Below are 14,256 nucleotides of genomic sequence, written 5' to 3' on the forward strand. Positions count from 1 at the left end.
GTGACCTGTCTGAAGTCGGACGCTTAACCGACTGCACCACCCAGGCGTCCCAACTCCTCACAGTTCTTAAGGAAATCACCGTGCGCTTTTCTTCCTGATACTGTGTTCACAAGACTTCTGGGGTCTCTGTTTTAGCGTAACAGAAGACTGTCTGGTACCTATCTGCTGTGGATTATACGAGCTCCTCAGTGGAGTCCTTCTCATCCTGCCTGATGTTATGCTTCCAGATGTGATGGACAAGCTCATCCAGGCAGACACGCTTTTAGTCCTCGTGAACCACCCATCACCTGCTATACAACAAGGAGTTATTAAAGTAAGGGCCAATTCTAGATGCGTTGTTTTAATTCAGAAAAATAAATGTACGTTTGATTTAAAACTTGAATGTATCTGTTAAAGTAGACCTAAAACTTTAGTCTAAGGAAGAATGAACTGATACACAGCTGACCGTTGAACAACACAGCTTTGAATTGCGTGGGTCCACTTATATGCGGACTTTTTTTTTTATAAGTACAATACGGTACTGTAAATATATTTTTTCTTCCTTATGATTTTCTTAATAACACTTTCTTTTCTTTAGCTTCGTTTATTGTAAGAATACAGTATAGAATACATATAACATACAGGATGTGTGTTACTCAACTGTCTCTGTTGTCAGGAAGGCTTCGGGTTACCAGTAAGCTACTCGTAGTTAAGTTTTGGGGGAATCAAGTAATATGCAGATTTCCAACTGTGGGGGTTGGGGCTGGCACCTCTAACCCTCATGTTGTTCAAGGGTCAACTGTAGTTGGTTCCTTCTTTCTCATATTTTTATACGAATTATCATGCAATTTTAAGCTCTCCTCCATATATTGATTCATATCAATACGTTTTTTAAGTCTACCAATTATAAGGAACACATAGTTCATTGGAAACCTTCCCTGCAGTGTAGTATCAAATCTTAAATATCTACTTCAGGTTTTAGCTCAGGTGTCACCTTTACGGAGACCTGATCACCTTTCCAAACAGCTTCCCTCTAGCACCCTACTCCTCATTTATCCTATCATAGCATCCTCGTTTTGTCTTGTAATTATCTTTTTAGTTGACCTGTGTGCTTGATCTTTCAGTCTCCCACACTGGAGTCTCTGCTCCATGAGGGCAGGCAGCTTGTGTCTAGTATATACTAGGGACTAAGCGTAGTGTCGAATGAATAAGCGTTTCATATGAATGCTTTCCGTTAGAAAACAGCCCAATATCGTAAGGGTCTTGTAACAATTCTCATTTTCTTTAGTTCGTCTGATGTAGGATGTTTTTTAATCACTTGCAATTCAACCCAGTATTTTTTGAGCTTCCATCCCAGGTACAAAACACTGGGCTAGTTGCTATGTGGATACAAGGTGGAATGATAGAAGCCCCGCATTCAACAAGCTTATAGTCCAGTGAGGGAGAGAGACATAGACCCCACTAAGTAAAACGTAAGGACTTCTGGTGATGAGTGCTTCAACGGAATATTAATACAGAAGAATGGGAGCGTGGGAAAAGCAGTTAATTGTGATGGGGGAACCAGAGAAGGCTTCATACAAAAAGTGTATCTTGTATTGTGCTATAAACTCAGAAAGCTTTTTAAGTAGGGCAGCAAACAGATGTGTGTTTGGGGAAGAACAGTCAGTCTGTCACCGCTGTGAGGGAGTGATTGCAGGGGAGAGAGACGTGGAAGTATTCTGTTTAGCAGGCTTGCACCGTAGTCCAGGGGAGAATGATGAGTTCCTGATTCGGGCAAGTGGCAAGTCAGAGCACACTCAGGTTTGAGAGACATTCGCTGGAATGAGTAATCACACGTAAGGAATCAGGACTGGAGGAGCCACCGATAAAATTAGCCGTGAAGTCTAGGAGCGTGACACTGCTGTGTGCTCTCAGATGGGAACCATGAAAGACATGAGTGTGGAAAGAAAATAAGTAATTGAGTTTTACACATGTTGCATTTAAGATGCTAGGGAAGGGTGGAGATAGGGCTCTGTGCTCAGGATGGAATCCATCCGGAAGTCTGGAAGTAGAAGTCTAGGAGAGATACGTATGTGCACGCACACACACACGTGTGGAGAGAGAGGATAGTACAGTGCTCGCCGATTTTTTTCCTTCAGAATAAAGCACAGCTTTTGTACTTATACTCGACTAAGGTTACCAATCTACCAGGCGTCAATGCTCAACTAAAAAGTTAGTTTCCCCATAACGAAAGTATTAAGGTCTCCAAGATAAAGTCAGCGTGAGCACTCCAAACTAGTCAGAAACAAAGATTATTTTTGGTTTGCTATGGAGGTGGCATTGTTTTTTAGCTTCTGTGCTCTATACATATGAAATTAAATAACAACTTACAAGTATTGTCTGATTTGTGTACATTATATAAAATTTTAGTGCATTATGTAAATTGTCTTAATTTTTTTTCTTAGCTATTAGATGCATATTTTAATAGAGCTTCTAAGGAACAAAAAGATAAATTCCTAAAGAACCGTGGCTTCTCCTTGCTAGCCAACCAGTTGTATCTTCACCGGGGAACTCAGGAATTGTTAGAATGCTTCATTGAAATGTTCTTTGGTCGACGTATTGGCCTTGATGAAGAGTAAGTGGCTTCTTCCCTCCACCGTCATTGGGGATCTTTTGTCTTAAAAATAAAATTTGTTAAGCGGACTCTTAACAAAGTTATTTGGTCATTTTTAGAAAAAATCCTCTAAAAGTATTTCCAGGTGAATCAATTTATTATTTTCCATGTGGTATTGTTTCTAACTTCTGCCTTTGTATTTCATTCACTAGTTACAAACTAGAAACCAGTGCTTCATCAAAGGAAAGAAGGTGATCGTTTAGGATTTGACATGTAGTGTTAACACGAGGAGGGTAACTGAAAAGAAGGTGGCTCCCATTGTCCCAGCAGTAGATCACACGACTGATTGTCCTAGCAGTAGATCACACGACTGGTCCTTAGAGAGGCTTCCCCCATCCCTCAGCCTCCGGGTCATCTGGGAGAAGAGTCATCCCTCACCTGGAATTCCTGGTTGGGCCACGAAGTGCAACTGTTATCCCTGTCTGTGTTCAAGCAGTGAGAAATGTGTGTCTCCTCGTTATTAGGTGTCTTCTGCTTATTAGGTAGACTGACTCAGACCTTGAGGAATTTACTGGTTGCAGTAATGACAACAGTACTTTCATCTGCATACAGCTTTTAGCTCTGTCAAAGCAATTCTGCAGTATTTCATTTGATTGTCACAAGAGCTTTGAGAAGAAAGTAGGGCAGATGTCACCACACGTATTTGACAGTTAAGGAAAATAAGGTACAAAATGCTTACATTTCCTTCCATCACAGAGGCAAATAGTCTCGGGACAGGAACTCAGGATTCGTTCCTTTCACCAGAACTCTTTTTACTAGTTCACTGTCTCTCGGATACTATCATCATCATCATTATTATTGTATGTTAATGTAATAGTATATAATTATTATATAAATTATGTATGTTGTATGTTATGATTATGCTAGTAATTGTATGCTAGTTTATTGTTAATAGTTTTATTAATAATTAACAATAACTTCCTGTGCACTTGTTATATAGGCCCCTGAAGTAGGGTTCGTTTGGACACATAAGGGGCCTATGGACAAATTAAAGCAAGTCAATTAAAAACCATGAAATTGTGAGGCATCTAGCTCTTGATTTCGGCTCAGGTCACGATCTCACGGTTCGTGGGATCAAGCCCCACACCGGGCTCTGCGCTGACGGCTCGGAGCCTGCTTGGGATTTTCCCTCTCCCTATTTCTCTCCCCCTCCTCCACTTACACACGCACTCGCTCGCTCGCTCTCTCTCAAAATAAATAAGCTTAAAATTTTTAAAAACCATGAAATTGTATCATATTTCATTTGAATGTTGTATATTTACAAACTTGGGACAGACTTCTAGCAATATTTGTATTTTATTGGAGAGGTCAGTGATCTTACAGGTTGAGATTCCTTTCTCTCCACGTTTATTTTTTATAGCTTCAAAATCAAGTTAACAAAATGACCCACACTGCAATCCTTTTTCCTTGTTTAGTGGTTAATTGCTTGTAACGTGCTCTTAATTGTGTGTTATTTATCGCAGATTTGATCTGGAAGATGTGAAAACCATGGGACTGTTTCAGAAGTGGTCTGTCATTCCTGTTCTGGGACTAATAGAGACCTCTCTATATGACAACATGCTCTTGCATAGTGCTCTCCTACTTCTTCTCCAAATATTAAATTCTTGTTCTAAGGTAGCAGATATGTTATTGGATAATGGTCTACTGTATGTGTTATGTAATACAGTAGCAGCCCTGAATGGATTAGAAGAAAAGTAAGTTTTGTTTTTTTTTTTTCAACGTTTATTTATTTTTGGGACAGAGAGAGACAGAGCATGAACGGGGGAGGGGCAGAGAGAGAGGGAGACACAGAATCGGAAACAGGCTCCAGGCTCTGAGCCATCAGCCCAGAGCCTGACGCGGGGCTCGAACTCACGGACCGCGAGATCGTGACCTGGCTGAAGTCGGACACTTAACCGACTGCGCCACCCAGGCGCCCCAGAAAAGTAAGTTTTAAATCATTATTTAAAACTTAATCATCTGAGGGGCGCCTGGGTGGCCCTGTCAATTAAGCATCCGACTCGTGATATAGGCTCGGGTCATAATCCCAGGGTCATGGAATCAAGCCCTGTGTTGACTCCCCACTGGGTGTGGAGCCTCTTAAGATTCTCTGTCTTCCTGCCACCCTGCCCTTCCCCCATTTGCGCTCAGTCTCTCTCTCAAAAAACTAAAACAAAAATAAAAACAAAACTGTGTCATCTGACAAATACTTTAGAAAGGAAAGACTTTAGTAATAGGTTACATTAAAGCATCCGATTTTTCAAAACACTTTCAAAGAATATCCTTCCTACCAAACTAATTAGATTGGATTAATTAAATTGTATTTGAAGGGGGCATATTTTCTATCATTTTCAACAAGTTTACTGAAAAGGAAGATGTGTATATGGCCTACTTTTAGGTGTTTAGAACCTGAAGGCAAGTTGAATAAATTTAACTGTCTTTAAATAGATTTACCACGCTTCCACAATGGTCTTATAAAAGTTATTATCCCCAGAAGGAATAGGAAATTGAGGACTGGAGAGAGAGAGAAAGAGAGAGAGCCTTGTTGAACATCACGTAGCTAGTGGATAGCACAGGGTTTAAAACTGAACCTGTCTCCCTTCAAACACTTATGTTTTGAACTATAATGCTCCTACTTTCTACCACCATAAATTAATTTCTCATTTCCAGAAGTACATTGGCAAATGGCTGCCTACCAAATTGATTAACGGCCTTAAAAAATATGTGAGGAGATTATATTTCTACTTGGATGTTGTGCCTTTGGTTTCTGCATTTATGATGTACAGCATACCATTTTTATTAGCGTAATGTTAAAATATAAATCTCTAGAAGCACATTACTGTACATTAAGGCATTACATATTATCTATAATTTTTAAGAGAAGGCAGACAATAACCTTTAAGAGAAGGCAGAAGCCAGGGAGGCTCTCTGAGTACAAGAGAGACTCCTTGTACTGAGTTCCGTTCAATTTTGGGGGGGTACCTATTAAGTTCAGGATTTGTGTGCTGGGCATATAAGAAATACAAAGTATTTTATTTCCTCAAAATACGTAGTCTTGATTATAACACAATGCATGTGTTACAACACAACACTTGGGAAGAGTTGCCTACGGGCTTCTGAAAGTAGTGTGTTGTTGTTTGTTGTTTTGTTTTAATAACTTGTACTTAATGTTGTTACATGCTACCCTATTAATTGACCCCAAACAGTTACCATTTCTAACTCTTGGCTTGATTTGGAAAAAATAAATGGTGAGAAGTATTCAGGCTTACTATCATATATTAAGGTTATCAAGGTTAAAAATTGAGGCACAGGGGCGCCTGGGTGGCTCAGTCGGTTAAGCCTCCAACTTCGGCTCAGGTCGTGATCTCACAGTTCGTGAGTTCGAGCCCCACATCTGGCTCTGTGCTGACAGCTCAGAGCCTGGAGCCTGCTTCAGATTCTGTGTCTCCCTCTCTCTGTGCCCCTCCCCCACTCACACTCTGTCTCTCCAAAAATAAACATTAAAAAAAATTTTTTTTTAATTGAGGGACAGAAGTAACTAATTCATATTTATTATTTATAACTGATAAACAGATGTTCAAATCTATTATCTCCTTTAATCCTTAAAATAACTATAACTTGGTGTGAGATTCAGAGAGATTAAGTAATGCATTCAAATTCACCTTCTCTGAGGAGCCATCTCAGAACGTCCCTGTTCACACCTACTAAATCTTCACCTTTCCTGGGGTCTATGAGGGATCTATGTGTTCCCATGGTGTATAGTGTGTCAATCCCTGTTTTACACTTACCACCATTTACTGTTCATAGTTCTCTCTTTCCTTGTCTGGTCTTCTTCAAGACAGTAGACTTTTTCCAGGGCACCTAGGTGGCTCAGTCGGTTGAGCATCCGACTTCGGCTCAGGTCACGATCTCACAGTTCGTGGGTTCGAGCCCCGCGTCGGGCTCTCTGCTGACGGCTCGGAGCCTGGAGTCTGCTTCGGATTCTGTGTCTCCCTCTCTCTCTCAGTGCCTGCCTCTCGCTCACGCTCTCTCTCTCTCTGTCACACACAAAAATAAATAAATAAACAAACATTTAAAAAGAAAAGACAGTAGACTTTTTGACAGGAGTCAAAGCATGTTTTCTCATTTCTGTTTCTAGCATGCAATTCAAACTCCCCACCATCCAGTAGGCACGAATAAATACTGAATGGGTGAGCAAATGCTGGAAGAACAAGAATTTAAACCAGTTCTCTTTGCCTTAAATTTTCTGTTCTTTTTCTTTAGCGTTCCTCTGAATGAATACAAATTGCTCGCTTGTGATATACAACAGCTTTTCGTAGCAGTGACCATTCATGCCTGCAGTTCCTCAGGCCCCCAGTATTTTAGAGTCATCGAAGACCTCATTGTACTGCTTGGCTATCTTCAAAATAGCAAAAACAAGAGGACACAAAGTAAGATTTTGTTTTTATGGATTTCCGGGGTTGGGATTATAGAGGAGCCAAAAATGTCATTTGAACCAAATCTCTTTCTTGTGGAAGCTATTTTACTGAAGGTTCATCCTTCATTTTATGATAATATCTATCAGCTTTAAAAAGAAGTCTTTTAGGTGGCAAAAATTAAACAAACGATACGTTCATATGATCAGTAGCTGGCAATACATCATTAAAAAAAGTTTGATTTTTTTTTTTACCAAGTAGAACTAAAAGGTTTATGTTGAATAAAAATCCTCTTTAGTTTTCTTTAATGGCAAATATTAAATGAGTATGAAATGTGACAATTTCTGGTTCAATTTTGCCTTATATATTTAAAAGCCCATTTTTTAAGACAATGATATGAGAGGAAATAAATTTGTGAGCTAGTTTTTTTCCAGTGAATTTTTTTTTATAGTGATCATTTGGAAATTTGCTTTAAAATTTCTTTTAAAGGCAGTTTAAAAATGTTTACTACTATCAGGAACCCATATTGATCAAAATTTTAAAATCTATGTCTAATAAAACATTACTGGCAGTTTAGATGTTGCATGAAAATAAAAAGCAACTCAGTGTAAAAAATTAACATCCACATAGCTTGAAAACATTCTAGTGTCTTCTGTTTTCAGGTATGGCTGTTGCTCTGCAGTTTAGAGTTCTCCAAGCTGCTATGGAATTTATAAGGACCACAGCAAATCATGACTCTGAAAACCTTGCAGATACATTCCGGTTACCCTCTCCTCCTCATCATGCAATATTTCAACCGCGGAAGAGCATCGCTGGTGAGTACTGAAATAATATTTTAATAATTATAAATTGAGGGTGGCATGACTTTCCTGTACTCTGTACTCCTGTACTCATGCCATTCACACTTTTAAAATATCTTTTAGTTTAAAAAGTTAAACTACAAAATTTGAGAAAGGTTTCCTCCCTGGGAAAACCATTCTACTGATTTCTTTCAGTGCTGTTCTTGTTCAGTTATCTCTTGAGCAACTACTGTGTGCCAAGCACTGTGTAAATGTTGAAGATACAGTGACGATTAGAAGCAGACACAGATTCTGCACTTGTAGAGATTACAAAATAGTAGAGAAATGTAGAGGATCAGAGTAGAGACTCTAATAGGCAACGTGGTTTACATCAGGAGTTAGGGAAGTATCTGAGGAAGTGAGATTTCAGTGTAGATGTAAAGGGTGAGAGAAAGGAGCTAGCAAGGTAGAGAGTCAGAGAAAGAGTTTTCCAGGCAGAAGGAATGTTGCACAACAGGAAAAGGCTAAGCTTCAGGGAATTGAAATAAAGTCATTTAGCCAGAGTGGAATACTCTGGAGAGATTTAGGAGAGCGATGCCAGATGGGGCACGGGCCAGTGCATAATCATATAGGCCGAGTTAACGATCTTATCCTAAGGGCGAGTTCTAACATAAGCAGGTTTCCATTTTGTAAAGACCTCTCTGGCTTGTGTGTAGAGAGTGGGTTAGCGGAGAGCAAGAAATGTAGGGGTCCCGGTAGGAGGCTACTGCAGCGGTGCAGACGGGAGAAGACGGTGGCTCGGGTGTGGGTAGAGTGCATGTGACATCAGGACTTGCTGTTATTTAGCACGTATCGGCAAGTGTCAATATCGTTAGCCTTCCTTATTTTTCCCGCAAAATCTTCTGTGACATTTATGCACACAATCCGGAAAGACAGTATAAACACCTCCCCATGCACACATAGGATCTATACACACATGCACGTATACACATACATATATATGGATGGATACGGATATACAGCATATATATACACACAAATGCACATGCGTATCCCCAAACAGAGTAGTTGGTAATTTGTTTGAAGTTTAATCACCCTTACAATCTTAAGGGCCTTTAAATTAAATCCAAATCAGGGGAGCCTGGGTGGCTCAGTAGGTTGAGTGTCTGACTTTGGTTCAGGTCATAATCTCACAGTTTGTGGGTTTGAGCCCCACGTCAGGCTCTGTGCTGACAGCTCAGAGCCTGGATACTGCTTCGGATTCTGTGTCTCCCTCTCTCTCTTCCCCTCCCCCCCCCTCAAAAGTAAACATTAAAATTTTTTTAAATCCAAATCTTTCTTCTACCTGTATTAAACAACTTTGTTTTGTTCAGTGCTATGTGAAATTTTACAACCATGTGAAAAACTCATTTGTAGAGAAAAGCTATTAAATATACATTTTTTGCAGTAGTATGTTTAGATTATGTTAAATATAAGCTATGTAAATAAAACTTCTAAGACAGCCACACAACTTTATTGCCCCTGTACATCCTTCTTTATTTTTTATTTTTTATTTTTTTTACGTTTATTTATTTTTGAGACAGAGACAGAGCATGAACAGGGGAGGGGCAGAGAGAGAGGGGGAGACAGAATCTGAAACAGGCTCCAGGCTCTGAGCTGTTAGCACAGAGCCCGACGCGGGGCTCGAACTCACGAACTGTGAGATCATGACGTGAACTGAAGTCGGACGCTTAACTGACCGAGCCACCCAGGCGCCCCTGTACATCCTTCTTTAATGTGACATCTGAACTCAGCCTCTCCTCTTGAACTGACCTCCTCTCTTGTCGAGGTAGCATTCTGCCTTTCACCAAGTCCAGCAGTCATGCTCAGCTGACCACATGCCAGAAGATGGCTTTCGAACCACCTTTCCGTTGCAGGGTTCCTTAGATAGTCAGTGACTGCTTAGATGGAATTCACCCCCCTTTGATACAGGAAAATGCTCTGTTGCCAGTATCGTGAGTCACAGGAGCCGTTGCTTTCCTGCCGACATTTCTCATTGCCATGTCCATTTCTTCTCCGCTTTTGTACCTAGATCTGTGGTTTCGTTTTTGATCCGCTCACGCCAGGGCTGCCACAGCAGCGCTCTTGCTGTTTTCTCTTTGTTCTGTGATTTCTCTAACAGTCTGTCATCTCTCTCTTTTGATACCAGAATTTTTATCACCTTGAGCCTCAGAGCCCTGCGGAACTCCAAGCCTGTCCTTGTTTATTTTTTGTTTGCGTGAGTCCTGTTAAAGTGCATGACGGACTTGTAGTCCTTTCTTTAAACCTTACTCTCCTTTTTTTCCTGACTCCTCTGGTCTCTTATCCTGAGCTTAAATTTGTCACTGTATCTGAGTAAATGCAGTTGCTGTAAGCCGCATGAGGTTTGTAGAGCCCTACAGAGTTCAAGCTTGATTAAAAAGAAAAAAAAAAAAAAAAAAGTCCTTAAAAGTGCACCAGACCAGTTCCTGCATTTTATAGAAGCACTGGAGTAAGTTCCTGCTGGAACGGGAGCACCCACACTCCTCCCTCCGTGTCCTACAGCACATCTGCTCGTTCCAGCCCTGTCGTGTTTCTAGGACCATCTCTTGTGGGTTTCTCCCACCAATTCTTCCTGGTTTGACTACGGCCCTTATTTAAATCCTGTCTCTGAATCCAGTTGAGAAATACCACTTTATATGTGTTATGCTGTTGCTTTGTAATTCCTTCCGCACTATTCTACACAGATATTTGGGAAAGACTGTGTTTTATTTCTTCATTCTCAGTCAAAAGGGTATCAGCTTTGTACGCCCCAGGTGCAAAAGCTGCAAGATACCAGAGCTCCTGTGCCTTGGAGCAGCATGGTTATAACAGCCCATTTAGGTCTATCCGCTCACGATGCTAAGTTACTAAGAAGGATTTATACTGCCGTCATGTCCATCATTGAGATATAATAAGCTGTTCCTTCCAAGATTTGAAGCAAGCTGTTCTCCTTAGTGGTCAATGTTTTGGGGAGATGGTTTTTTCCTAAATAGACTCACTTAGCATTTACTGCACACTGCTGAGACATGTGACACCCAGCCCCACGGCCACCCCCCACCTCCAGCAGGGCTCGCGGGGACAGCCGGCAGCTGCAGCTTGTTGTGGCCACACACCCCCTGCGCTGGTCATCGACAGGTCTCCTCAGACTGTCAGCGCCAGGATATCCACGGCTTGGGACCGAAGCTTCTTCCGCAGCATTTCATCATATGTAGATTTTAAGTTCTCATACTCCTAGATACTCTTTGATTGCCACATTAATCTTTTTACAGCCTGGCTCGTGTGCCATTATCTTGCTCAACAGCCTCAATGGTTCCAACTACCCAGTGAACAGATCTCAAATTCCTTAGCCTTTGTATCTTTTTTTGGTATAGATGAGAGAGAGAGATGTCACTAAATGGTATCGGACTCTACCTTCTGTTTCTAATTAATGTGTTTATAGACATCTTCCCATATAATAAAAATACTCTTTATGTTTAATGAACACATAATAATCTATTATATTGATTTGCCATCGTTTCCTAATCTTTATCAATAAACCAAAAGTTTCTCTTTTTTTTTTACTTGTCTTACAGTAATCCCTTTGATCCCTTTACTTTTTATTAAACAACTTTGTGTTTAAATAACTTTGTGTTTATTAAACAACTTTGTGTTACTTTACTGTTTAATCCCTTGATCCCTTTACTTTACTTTTTACTTGTTTTTGCTATTATAAACAGCGTAGCAATGTACGTTCTTTTATATGTTTTTTCCCACTTGTCTGCTTATCACTATGAGAAACTTTACGCATCACCTTATTTCGTGAAGGTAGAAATAAGCATTAGGGTATTATTTAAAGTGCTATACATACAAATAAACTGTCAGAAATAAATATAAATATATACATTGTGTTATTATGATCCACATACAAATGAATTTCCTTTATATTTCAGCCATCAGTAACAATACCAACCATTAACAACTTTTGATGCTTTGTATGAGATCGGCATTGTGTTTTACATCCATTATTTTATTTACTATTTAATCCATAGAACAACCTTCTTTATCCATTCATTCAACCATCAAATATTTATTGGGCACCATCCACATGTCAGGTATTATTTTATCTGCTTTCATGGAACTTACATTTTACTGTAGAAAATGGTCAATAAACCTGTAAACAAATACATTTAATAAAATATCAGATAGTGACAAATACCTACCTTTGAGATGAGCTCTATTTTACTTTCTAATCTACATCTTAACATATGAGGGAACTGAGGCTTTGAAAGAAGTATATCTGAGGCTACCCCAGCTCGGTGCTGAAATGCCCTCCCTCTTTTTCAAATGTGTAGTTGTGAAGACCTCACATTTTCTTACTCAGTATATTGCTCTGCCTCTGAATTAGGATTATCTGCTGCTTAGACAGCATGAAAGCTGCCAGAGATGTAGACATCAGGAAGAATCTACTTAAACTGAAGACGTAGTCTGACAGTATTATTCTTGAATATATCCTGGATATGAATATTTTTTATTTGCTTTGTTTTTGTCTCAAACGCAACCCCACCCACCAACATGTATTAACTGAAAAATACTGAGTACCTGAGATACTGGACAATCTAAAGTGCTATTAAAATATTTAAATATCTTACAGGAGGAGTCGTTAAAACCTATCATAATTTAGTCATATGTAAGTAATGTGTATGGAAGCTATTTATGGAAATTGATACATGTTTTTATCATTTAAAACAAAGGTTCAATTCCAATGAAGGGTTCCATTATTCCTCACCGACCAAGACGTCATTTTGGTTCCTATGGTCAACTTCCGATGCCTTTCTCCTGCAGTCCATTAAATCAAGATTCGTTCTCCCCATATCCTCCTGGATCCACTACCTGTGTGGTACCTTTCGGAGCAGGTGCAGTGATGATGCAGGAATGACATTCCTAACTGCTCAATCTGAGGAGATATTGCTCAGGGAATGCTTTTGTAGGATTGAATTCCAAATGATGCATACGCACCAAATCATTTCAATAGCAAAGCACTGGAATTACACTCACCTTTCCAATCTCTTCACTTTCATTGGACTGCTTTCCACTATCTCACTTATATATGCTTTTCAAAACTACTTTATAAAATTCAACAATGGGAATTATCTGGAAATAGTAATGTTCTTACTGAAACACGATGTGCTTTAAAAACCTATTGATTATTTTGGAACACAAGGAAGTGCAACAGTATTTGAAAATGTTTTGTCGGAACATTCTGAACTACCTACATATACCCTTCTAACTCTTTTGTGTTTTTCAGAAAACTCAAACTTTGCCAAACGATGTCCATCCCACTAAGCTATGTCCCTAGCTTCAATATTCTGATTTGGACTTTGAAATCAGAAGTACTGTTGCATTTCTTTAACGAGGGAGAAACGTCACTTTCTCTGAATCATGCTCTTTCCTTTGTATTAGTGAAGATTTATTTCATGGTCCACTAATCAAAACGTTGCAGCAAAAATAATTTCCTTGATCCCTGTTAACTCTGGCATTTGATGTTTTTAATTTATATACTTGAAGGTGCTCGAAAATTTCCCCTTGCTCAGACCGACTCTCTCCTGATGAAAATGCGCTCAGTGGCAAGCGATGAACTGCATGTGATGATGCAACGGAGAATGAGCCAGGAGAACCCCGTGCAGGCATCTGAGACAGAGCTTGCTCAGAGACTACAGAGGCTCACCATTTTAGCAGTTAACAGGATTATTTATCAAGGTGGGACTAGAGGATGAATATGTGCTTGCTCACATATGCACTTAAAAGGGAAATAATTTAAGAGGAAACTGATGAGGTCTCAAAATTCTCAACAGCATTCATTTTTTCATTCGTAACATTTACACTATTAAAAGAATGCATTTGCAGGGTGCCTTGGTGGCTCAGTTGGTTAAGCATCCAACTTCAGCTCAGGTCATGATCTTGCAGTTCATGGGTTCAAGACCTGCATCAGGCTCTGTGCTGACAGCTCAGAGCCTGGAGCCTGTTTTGGATTCGGTGTCTCCCTCTCTGCCCCTCCCCTACTCATGCTCAGTGTCTCTCTCTCTCTCTCTGATCTCTCTCTCTCTCTCTCAAAAATAAATAAACTTTAAACAAATTTTTTTAAAGAATTTATTTGGAACTAATAGTCTTGAATACAAGTCTACTTCTTAATGTGTTAAATGCAGGCCTAGAGTGACCATTGAGTTTAAAACAGGACAGCACCTCCAATATATTTTCGTAACTTTTCTTTGAGATAATGGTAGATTCACATACCATTATTAAAAATATTGCAGAGAGATCCCATATCCCCTTTATCCAGTTCCCCCAGTGGGTTCTGCCAAATTAGAGTTGAGGGTCATGACCAGGATATAGACATTGATACAGTCAAGAAGGTGAACATTTCTGTCACATGCAA

The 14,256-nt window shown here is 39.7% G+C and overlaps 1 protein-coding gene across 6 annotated transcripts in view; it reads left to right on the forward strand.

Moving 5' to 3' along the window:
* Positions 1 to 14,256, forward strand: part of LYST (lysosomal trafficking regulator) — a 194,911-nt gene that overhangs the window by 113,136 nt on the left and 67,519 nt on the right. For all 6 annotated transcript variants that reach the window (XM_040464863.1, XM_040464864.1, XM_040464865.1 and 3 more), the window contains 6 exons: positions 136 to 313; positions 2,424 to 2,593; positions 4,096 to 4,326; positions 6,875 to 7,041; positions 7,689 to 7,841; positions 13,389 to 13,580. In XM_040464863.1, coding sequence (XP_040320797.1) covers positions 136 to 313; positions 2,424 to 2,593; positions 4,096 to 4,326; positions 6,875 to 7,041; positions 7,689 to 7,841; positions 13,389 to 13,580 — 1,091 coding nt within the window. The remainder of the gene's footprint in view (positions 1 to 135; positions 314 to 2,423; positions 2,594 to 4,095; positions 4,327 to 6,874; positions 7,042 to 7,688; positions 7,842 to 13,388; positions 13,581 to 14,256) is intronic.

The sequence above is a fragment of the Herpailurus yagouaroundi genome, unplaced genomic scaffold (assembly GCF_014898765.1).
Source record: "Herpailurus yagouaroundi ecotype Mexico unplaced genomic scaffold, PumYag 530, whole genome shotgun sequence".
Taxonomy (NCBI): Eukaryota; Metazoa; Chordata; class Mammalia; order Carnivora; family Felidae; genus Herpailurus; species Herpailurus yagouaroundi.